The 11,015-nt window shown below is 35.6% G+C and overlaps 1 protein-coding gene across 1 annotated transcript; it reads right to left on the bottom strand.

Annotated features, from left to right (window-relative positions):
• Positions 1 to 2,689: 2,689 nt before the first annotated feature.
• On the bottom strand, positions 2,690 to 6,318 carry LOC107662860 (glutamine synthetase-like). Its single transcript, XM_016452975.1, has 7 exons — positions 6,270 to 6,318; positions 5,581 to 5,779; positions 5,338 to 5,499; positions 4,720 to 4,866; positions 3,952 to 4,079; positions 3,677 to 3,876; positions 2,690 to 3,295 (listed from the first exon to the last, which is right to left on the bottom strand). Exons 2-7 carry the CDS (start codon positions 5,747 to 5,749, stop codon positions 2,983 to 2,985), a joined length of 1,119 nt encoding a protein of 372 aa, XP_016308461.1. The 5' UTR covers positions 5,750 to 5,779; positions 6,270 to 6,318; the 3' UTR covers positions 2,690 to 2,982.
• Positions 6,319 to 11,015: the final 4,697 nt, after the last annotated feature.

Genomic DNA, 11,015 nt, shown 5'->3' with positions numbered 1-11,015 from the left:
TTTTTTGAACATTAAAGCATGTCAACATATTCTGTTACACCAAATACACAAAATAATGATCTTTAAAAAAGCATCATATGACCCCTTTAATTCTTGAAAGATTGTCATGTACATCCAAAACATGACCTACAGTGATGATATATATATAATTTATTTAAATATATTTTATTTATTTTAAAATAAATTTTTATTTATTTTAAATTCTATTTATATACAATAAATATATACACATTCAAAACTGCTTCAAAAAAGCAGTATTTTATAATAATCTAGGCTATAATATCATGAATAATAATAAAATTATGTTTATGCCAAATTAAATATATTTTTTAAATGACTTTCTTGTTATATGCATATTTTTGACTGTTGAAGCACCTAAAAATATCAAAATTAATTAGAATTTGAACACATGTTGCTTATAGATGAGGTGTATTCAAGAAATAATCTGTATGAACAACATTGAGTTTGTGTATGTTTGAATAACTAAAATAAACAAATGAGTGTCACGTCATTGACCCACATGTGATGTAAATGTGCAAGCAGCACCACACTGAGCTTTCTCCATAACCAACCAGGAAAATCAGCAAAAAATCCATACCTCCGTCTGGCGACAAGCGCATTGATAAAACTGAATAGACATCCCTTCTGCCATTGTTCTGGGAATAATAAATTCACCTCATGATGGGGACTGAACACACTCCTGCGCTCCACAGTCCACACATCAGTCATCGGCTGAAAATAGAAGCTACTTTAAAGCCATCTCCTGTGCCTTTTGACATCAGCATTTTTTTCTGAGAGGTCTTCTTTGTGTAGTCCAGATTAAATTAGGGTGTAACAGAAAAAAAAACGATTTTATTAACATCACTCAAGATTTATAAGAATTATGTCAAATTGGTTTTTGTTATTATACACTTGTGTGAAAGAGGTAGAAAGTCAGTGCTAGTAACCAACATTAGCAGCATTATTAATCTAACATCTAGGCCTACTGTCAGATCCTTAAATTTTGTTTTATGGATTACAGACATTTTACTGGAACACAAGACTAAAAATAATGATTAATACAATTTAGGTATGAAAACAAACCTTTGTAACAGATACTTTATTACAAACATTAGTGAGTGCCAATCAATAACACGTTTCTACTAGGCTTCTTCAAAGCGTTACCTGAGTTCTAAACACTTGCCTATTACGCCCCCTTATGGACATCCAAAAGAACAGCAATACCAATTTGTTGACACGTGTACATATTACACAGATTCCAGACAGAGATGCCAAGTACGCGTATTATACGCGACTTTGAGCTTCTTTTTTGTGAAGTTGCGTGAAAAAATCCCAGGTCGCGGGTTGTGGGTTTTTGGGCTTATTTAAAAAAATACGGTTGCTTGTTAGGGAAATCTGACAAGCAACTTCGTTTCTTTATTTATGTTCGCCGTATTCTCCAATGCATTGAATGACACTCTGTCTGCTTGCAGTTAATAGCCAACCAGTGCAATAAGTGCTGCAGCGTAATTTGCCAAATGTTCCGACCCCTCATTGGAGAAAATCACGTTCAAAAAGAAGGCGCGTGACGCTGTAATCCAAGCGATGATAGAAGTAGACGTAGAGGAGTGGGATGACTTTCTTTTAGCCTGTTTTTTTTTTCTTTTTACAATGTTTTTGTAATGTATTAATTATCACGGGCTGTAATAAAAAACAAGTAGTCTTATACTAATACTAAGAGTAAATATAGTTCGAATAGCCTATATGTTAGTAGGCTATAAATATGTGCCTATGTTACAGCTCCCCTTTGAAGCTCTTGTTTTTCTCCTTTTCCATCTCTCCAATCCTATTCTGCACACAGGTGATTGGAGGTGAGTTTTGTTCCCATTTTTGTTGCAGTTTGCTGATTTTTGTAAAATAGCTTCTGTTTTTGCTTTTCAGATAAAAGAGTGGTTTCAGATTAATATGTTGTAGGCTCATTTATTGGTAATAAATAATTGATAATAAATAATATTGATGATAATAAATCATGAAAAAAAAATTGGGCTTGTTTTGTTTTTGAAGCAGCGGTTGCTTATTTGTCTTGCGAGAGTTGGCAACAGTGATTCCAGATAATGTTTTATTATCCACTCTGATTTTCAAGAACTTGAATGTGCGAGACTTCCGGTGTTATGCGCTTCCAGTTACTTCATTTTATATGTAAATGTCATGCTGCTTGATGTTACAAATAGTAGCCTAGCTATTTGTTGTCATATTATAATCATACACATTGGTTTATAGTGTAAATAGGTTTGGCGTTTTTGACTACACTTTGTTATTCTTCCAAGGAATCAGAAGTCTCGCACGTTAAAAGAAAATAGCTTAATTCCGGACGGTCAACTGTGATCGAATTCAATCCACATTACTGTATATTTTAATCGATGGTTATTTTACTGATTTTCTTACATTGAAATAAATATGATAAATGAGTATTCATTCTAATATTCTTCTAAACAACCACTATTTGTTTCCAGGATTGCATTATTTCAATTCTTCCTCCTCTTCCAGCATGCATTTGCAGGCCATTGTGCAGGTCACGACATATGGGTAACAGTTGGCGGCAGGACGGCGGCCCTCAAAGTAACCACATTTGTTTTCAGCCACCCGATAGGGGATACGAATGCTGGCCCACGGTTAGCAACACCTGCTGAGAAATCATAGATGCTGGAGAACACCTGACAACCTATAACTTGTGTTTGTGTGACGGTAGAAAGACAGGTAGAGAATCAGCTGTTAACCCCAGTCAGGTTCTAATGTGATCTATTGTGCACAGAAACAGGTTGGTGTATGATCATTCAATACAACATATCAAACTTGCCTGCAAATCATGTGTCATAAAACATTCCTTTCAGAAGAAGAGTTTAATATGTATAGAGTATGATTTACAGACAAAATTAACAATTGTAACAGGTTAAAGTGCCCTCTATCTAATATTCTAAACAATTATTAGTTTCCAAAAGTGTGCTATTTAAGTTCATGGGCATCTTCCCCCTCTTCCAGCATGCATGTGATGGCCATTACGCAGGTCACGGCATATGGATCACAATTGGCGGCAGGACGACGGTCCTCAAAGTAACCGCATTTATCCTGACCCACCTGACGAGGGATACGGATGCTGGCCCCACGGTTAGCAACACCTGCTGAGAAATCATGGATGCTGGAGGTCTCGTGGCGACCCGTGAGGCGACGTTTGTTATCTTCTCCACCGTGTGGGTCATAGACACGAATATGCTCTGCGTGACGCTTGCTCAGTTTCTCGATGGCTTTCTCAATGTGCCTGATGAAGAGAAAAGAATCATGGAGGTCAGATAACATGACCAAACACTGTTCACACCAAGGACGACTATAACAGTAATGGAAGTTCAGACCACAACTGTAATGATAACGACAGAGAGGAACAATATCATTGGATTTATTTACATCTGATGGATGATAAAATCATTGACAGCCAATCGGAATCCATCCTGCTTTAAAGAGCTTGAGCATTAAAAGCGACAGATGATAAAACTGCAGCATGTGCTTATAATAAACAGAAAGTTATCATGGGTTGGTGTGGATGCTAATATAGTTATCATTCTTAGTGGGAATGGGCTTTAACACTCTCTGTTTGTTTTTGTCTTTCTATGACTTATGAGTGTGTGCATAACTCAGGACATACTCAATTCCTCCTTGTTCTCTCATTTGCACTGTGCTGACATTAATGTGGCAACCGGTTCCGTTCCAGTCTCCTGTCATGGGCTTTGGATCCAGGGTGGCCACCACTCCAAAGTCTTCACACACCCTGTGGAGCAGGAAACGTGCCATCCATAGATGATCACCCATCTCAATTCCTTCACATGGACCCACCTGGAACTCCCACTGCAAACAGAGCAAACTGTCCAGACTGGCTATCCAGAACATGATGTCTAATATCTACAATGTAACAGTTGTTACCTGAGAGGGCATGACCTCTGCGTTAGTGCCACTGATTTTGATGCCAGCATACAGACAGGCTTTATAATGACACTCCACAACGTCTCTGCCAAAAGCTCGGTCAGCACCAACACTGCAGTAATACGGACCTGACAGAAAATAGACACAAAATTCAGAACAAATACTGCCATGTTTTAAATATAAAGATGTCACAGATGTCATTTGATTGTACAATCAGACACATAAAAATGGAACATAAATATAAAAATTATAAAAAGAAAAATTTCAAAAATGCTGTTTTTGTTTCGTGCAGATGTTTTATGTAGCAAATAAATAACACCATAAGTCAGACCATTCTGTTTTTGTTTTAAATCCTGAAATTAATCTAAATCAAATCAAAAACAACTGCCCGTGCAGATCATGATTAAAATGCAGTGGTTGCCTCTAATTTCAAATGGCTAGATATTTTTGCTTAAAGACCGTTTGTTTGTTATAAAGCAAATAGCCAATAAATACATTTGCTTAAAAATCAGTATCAGTATCAGAATCCAATTTGCTAGTTAAAAAAAAAAGAAAGAAAGAAAAGAAAATCTGAATCAGCTATGATCGGCGCATCACTAATTAAAATACTAAGTAAAAGGCCTCAAATTTGAAGTACAATCTGGGATGTCTTTTTCTATCAATTCTTCAATAGGTAGATCTTGTCTTTCATAAAGGCCGAGGTCAGGAATCTTGGGCCTAAAAAGGTTGGTGACCACTGCTTTACAGCAACTTGATACAAGATTTAACCTTGTGGTTTTGGGAATCCAAGTCTGGGCCAGCCATAAGGGTGTCCATCCACTCCTAGTAGAGTATATTCCTGCTCCATGCCAAACCAGGGGTGAAGGTCTTTCACCTCTTCCATGACCTTGTTACAGCGGTTACGGTGGTTCGATTCTAAAAGAAACAATTTCGTTTGTTAGTTCTACACAAGTTGAATTTGTATGATCACTACGAGCAATTTTATAACTCAAATGAATCTCTGTGCATTTTAACTGTACAAAATTGGGTGTTTGCAGAACTTTAACAAAAGAAGGTTATAGTTTGTATGGCTTTTTAAAGTTTAATTTCTTAACTATTTTTTCATCAACTTCAAAAAAAGAGTTCTACATGTGTGACTGTACATAAAATTAGCAAAAGTTAAACAGTGTAACCGTATTAATTATTTATGCCCCAGTGTATGCTGGGAAGAACGTGAATGGGACTCACCAGCTATACTTGTTGCTTTGACTAAAACACATATAATACATAATTTTTCATGATTTCAAAGTTGTTGTGTTTTTTTTTTGGAATTAAAAAAAATGGATTGTCTTTTTTTCAGCACTATTTAACTGATCTAATATCATTTTTATATTGGAACAATTTTACCTGCAGGTTCTTGGGTGTGCTTGAGCACCTCACATAGCACCAGTTTGTTCGGGTCCAAGAGGAAGGGGTCCCTAAACATGCAGACTGGAATCAGTAGCATGTCACTGTTGTGTCCTTTAGACTGACCTGTGCTGGAACCATCGAAATTCCATTCTGGTAGGTCTGTCAAAGAACAACAAAAACAAAATAAGAATTAATAAAATGTTCAAAATAAAGAAGTGAAACCAGTTAACGCTTCGCTACCAGCAATGCTCTTTGGCTCTGAATCCATGGTTCGAGTCTTGTTACGCAGACCCTCTCCAGAGCCATCGATCCAGACGTAAGTGACCTGACAGAAGTGTCCCTGGGGCAGAGTGAGGTATTGCTGCCGCAGGGCCTTGTTGAGACTAGAGCTGTCTGATACGTAAGACATACTGGATCAGAATTACAGTAAGCAATGAACCTAGAGAGATAAAACAAGACCAAACATTGTATTAATGTAGTGAACTTCAATGTTTTAGAAAAAGATGACCTTTTTATATGATAGATAACGGCAAGCTAGTTGTTTAATAAAATAGCATGACAATTCATTTTAAAGAAATTACATCTGATTGTTATGCATTCCTCAAAATGAAAGTAAAGAGACACGTCATTAGACAGCTTTCAGCAATGTATGTTATTAGAGAAAACGCAGAATAGAAAAACAATGAAACAGACTAATGTACTTAGTTGTTTTTAATAATCTGTAGTGGCTATTTAATTATTAATGAAATTATATATTCAATTAAAATATTCTGTGCATTGATATAATGATATCATTAGATAATTTTTATTATTAAAATATTTTAAATAATTATTAAATTTTCATTGATTGCAATGGATAACAAGCAACAAATTAAATTTCAGTGCTCATTAATGTACCATATTAAATGAACCAATTAAAGATGACTTACTCAGAGGTGTATATTTGGCTCCACTTCATATGAAGACTGAAAACCTGTCCGCTTACACAGTCAAATTTAAGGCAGCCTGTCACTAAGGTCATGTTGTATAAAGGTGTGACGTAGATAGTACGCATGATTTCCATCCTTCCCTCACCTGAGATACCAAAAGAATGAGTCATTACATAAAACATAAACAAAAACACATAAAACCTGTTCAGCTAAACCATCTGCACTGCTGTTACGATGGCTTTTTAAAAAATCAGAGATTCATTGATTTTTTGTTGGAATGCATTACTTTGTTATCAAGTCTAATGTCTCTTGAGGCAATATTAAAGACTTGTGCATGACCAGTGTGTTCGGTGACAAATAAACCTACTCAACCGTTTTCTCACCTCAGCTCCCCTGAACACTCAATTACACGGTATACTTACCGAGAGATTTTTTTTTCCACTGCAAAGAGACATCAGCACAAAGAAAGCACAGAGCTTTTTACAGTCCAATTAGCCTCTGATGTGCCAATAAACACACAAGAGTCCCAAACCTGCTGAAATAGTCATTGCTGTAAATAACCTGATTATTTATTTGCAAAAATGTAGATGAAGCAAAAACAGCTTCTATGATTTAAATAGAAACTGCCCGTTTGCATCTTAGCACATAGACGCAATTTTAGTAGGCCACTAAAATTGTGTGTATACAGTACACTAAAGTATACACCCTACAAACAAGCAAAACTGGCATAAGCAATATGCTAAGTCAAACTAAATGGAAAGTCTAGTATCAGCTACAATCTTTGTCTTAGGATCAATGGTTCGAGCCATTTCATACAGACCCCCTCAAAAAAGCCACAGATTCAGATATAAGTGGCAATATTAAAAAAACTGCACTGCAAAAGTGGACATTTCTAAAAAAAAAAATTAAAACAAACAAAAAAATAAATAATTAAATTAAATTACATTCATTAAATACACATTTAAGTCTTGTTTTAGGAAAAAAATAATCGAAATAATTGACTTTATGCTTAAAAATAAATAATAAAGTAAATAAATAAAATCTGTCAGTAGGCTAAGAAAATAAATTCAAAGAGAAAACAGGATTATTTTTCTTACCCAACTGATGGATATTTTTTTGTTTGTTTTAAGCAAAAACTCACTTAATTTTGATAAGTTTTTCAGAAAACAACACTTATCTTAATATCTTCGGTCATTTTGCTTCTTAAGTAAATGTGTCTTGATTTAAGAATGTTATTTGTACTGGAAAACGGCAAAAATCTGAACCCCACTGAACACTTCTGGGATGCCAGACTTCGTCACCCAACTTTACTGATACTTTTGTGTTTGAATGAAAGCAAATCTACCATGCCATGTTCCAACATTCAATATAAAGCCACCCCAGAAGAGTGAAGGCTGTTATGCATGGTCACACCTCTTCAATAGAACATATAACCTGTTCTCCCAAGACACCTTAATTACTGGCAGAGAAGATAAAGATGATGACATGCAACCTTTCATGTAAACCAGTTTTCCTGCCCCATCTGGATTCTTGTGTTGTTGTTGGTGGATCTTGATAATGTTTGTGAGATAGTGTGAGACAAAGAAGAGCAAAAGTAAAACTAAAAAGAGGCAAACCACAATCACCTGAACTAGGTTATATGGGTTAAAGGAACCCGAACAGATAGAAATTTAGCATTACGTCACTTGCTTACCAACAAAGGATTTTCTGCAGTGAATGGGTGCCGTCAGAATGAGAGTCCAAACAGCTAATAAAAAACATCACAATAATCCATACCACTCCAGTCAATCACTTAACATCTTGCGTTTGTAAGGAACAAATCCATCAGTAAGGCATTTTAACTTTAAAACATTGCCAAAATACGGTACCAGTCCATAATCCATAATAACACTTCCTCCTGTGAAAAAGTCCATCCTCTGTTGTCCTCTCACAAAATCCACCAACATATTTGTTTAGAACGGTTTGATTTGTAAACAGTGCTTGATCTGTGCATATTTCTGTCCTGATAGAGACAAGATAACTTTCCAATGGAGAAAACAATATTATGGATAGAGAACTCGTATTTTAGCCGGAAGCAACGGTTTGAAGTTAAAAATGTCTTAATGGTGGATTTATTTCTTACATGAACATGAACTGATGGAGTTGTGTGGATTATTGTGATGCTTTTATCAGCAGTTTAGACTCTTATTTTGACGGCACCCATTCACTGCAGTGGATCCACTGGTGAGCAAGTGATGTAATGCTAAATTTCTCCAAATCTGTTCAAATGGAGTACATTTTCAGCAAATTTTTTGCATGAACTATTCCTTTAAACAGCAAGTTAAAATCTTTCTGAAGAGACAGATCAAAAATGAACATTTGAAAATGCTAAGTGGTTCAACATTGAAACATATGAAAGTGCTTGCTAAACACCATAAATTCCAAACCTGCTGATACGATGACACCTCAAATCCAAAAATATCACATTATAGCTGATGCTAAAATGCATATTTAATGAATCTCAATACACAGTTGGGTACACAGGTTTAGTGTGAACTTCCACGTACACTTGACTTGTCACATCTAAAACAAGAATTTGCAATTCATTTACAAAATGTAATAAGGGCAGAAACAACAAACTGAACAAGAAACATACAAATCATGTTCAGAAATTTAGCAGATGATTTTCATCAAAAGTGATGTAGATTAAACGCTGCAATCTGGGATTAATTTCCATAATCAAGTGCACAGTGATATTACATTATAAATGTGACAAGAGATCTTGAATCACCTCTGCTTGTGACTGAACTTTGCGTTTGGCTACCACAACTCATATTAAGTTTATGTAAAAATGGCAGCTTTCAAATCACTAATAAAAAATCCGGTTCTACAAACATTCTTCAAAGATTAGCTCACTCGTAAATTAAAATTCTGCCATTGTTTTCTCACCCTTATGTTATTCCAAATGTGTGTGACTTACTTTCTTTTCTCTGTGGAACACAACAAAATGGTCTGCTCCTCATGCACAGCTATCATATGGCTTCAGAAAATGTGGATCACTTGCTGTTTGTGTCTATTTTGAAGCATTGTAACTGCAGAAAAAAATACAGTAAATTAATTTTTCAAAATTTCTCATACATGTTTGCAACGACAATGAGGGTGAGTAAATGATGACAGAATTTCAATTTCTAGGTGAACTATAGCTAGAAATTAACCTCTAAAGATGTCCACAATGACAGAGAATAGGAAAACTGTAAACTATGAGCATCACACAGTTGAGATTATATAATCATGAACTAGTGAGCGGTCCAGCATAGCTTCAGTGATTGATCACAGTGCAGAAAGGATGATTAGGAACCACGTTTATGGATCGTATGTCCACAGCAGCCCTTGTGTCACGCTTTCCTGACAATACGTCCAGTTTTCTTCAAGTCTCGTCTCCCTGTCCGCACCGGCTGGCTACTGACTCTCCACGTTCCATGACAGACACGAGAACTGTGGGTATAAAAACTATACAGTTATTAAAGCATAGAAACATGCAGATATTTAATTAGCTTCTGTTGTTTTAAAAGCAAAATTTTTGCGTTTTACTGAAATACTTCTATATAGAGACTGATTTTCCAGAAAAGTAAACACTGTGAATATTAAGATACAATTTAAGTTACTTCAGTCAAATGAAGTAATATTAATTTAGATGTTAGCCTAATCATATTTAGGTCACTTACAAGACATTTAAGGCATACAGGATAACTCTCTTTATATTTGTGGGTGTTCCAGAAAGAAGTTGGTCAAATTGAGTTAACTTAAGGGACATTTTTAACACATTTGTGAGGTTTTTTTCGTTTTTTGTTACCTAAATTCATTACTTCAGAGTTATGTGCCCTCTAGAAGCTTGCGTTCTGCAAGTGAACGGCGTATTATTGTGCCATCTCAAAGAGGCACAAAATCACTTTCACTGACTTTTTCATTAACTGTTCCCTCCTCGTGGAATGACCTGCCCAACTCAATCCGAGCAGCTGAGTCCGTAACCATCTTCAAGAAACGACTAAAACCACATCTGTTCCACCTTTATTTGACCCTCTAACTCTAACACCTTCTATTCTATTTTAATTCTACTTCATCTATATTTATCTTTTTTTATTTTTATTCTTTATTTAAAAAAACACACAAAAAAAACACTAGCTTTCTATTTTTTTCTATTCTAACCATCATGAATCACTGACTCACTAGATTCGTTCAAAAACGCAGTTTAATTAATGAATGAAACACAGCTGTGTTTGCTTTCAGAGATGCGCAGCGGCTGAGCTGTTACTACATTTGGAACTATTTTCGTTGATGAAATAGAGCAAAATCAGGCAGTACGTGTTTATTGAACTGTTGTATTAAATCAATAACACATTTGCAAATTACTTTAATAATTATTAAAAGCTGCTGCACCACAGTAATATATTTCTGATAATTTCTTTAAGCTAACCCGAACTTATATTTTGATGGGTTGCCATGAGGAATTTATTTCTGTAGGTCTATGTAAATGATATGAAGATAGTTTTACTCCAATGAAACTGTCAAATAAATGCTCATGAAGTGACTCTTAGAGGTTGTCAGAGCAGTTCTGGAGATGTTGTTCGTGTATTTATGTCCTCGTGTAGTGAGATGACAGAAGCTGAAATCACCGCGAGCGTCGCACACTTTGTATGTGTAGAAAACAAAACCGCTCGTCTGTGCCATTTACATACACAGAGACACGCAGAACATGCTGGATTCATA

The sequence above is a fragment of the Sinocyclocheilus anshuiensis genome, unplaced genomic scaffold, assembly GCF_001515605.1.
Source record: "Sinocyclocheilus anshuiensis isolate Anshui unplaced genomic scaffold, SAMN03320099.WGS_v1.1 scaffold457, whole genome shotgun sequence".
NCBI classification, from domain to species: domain Eukaryota; kingdom Metazoa; phylum Chordata; class Actinopteri; order Cypriniformes; family Cyprinidae; genus Sinocyclocheilus; species Sinocyclocheilus anshuiensis.
Note: the sequence above shows the minus strand (reverse complement) of the source record. Positions and strands in the feature narration are given on the sequence as shown.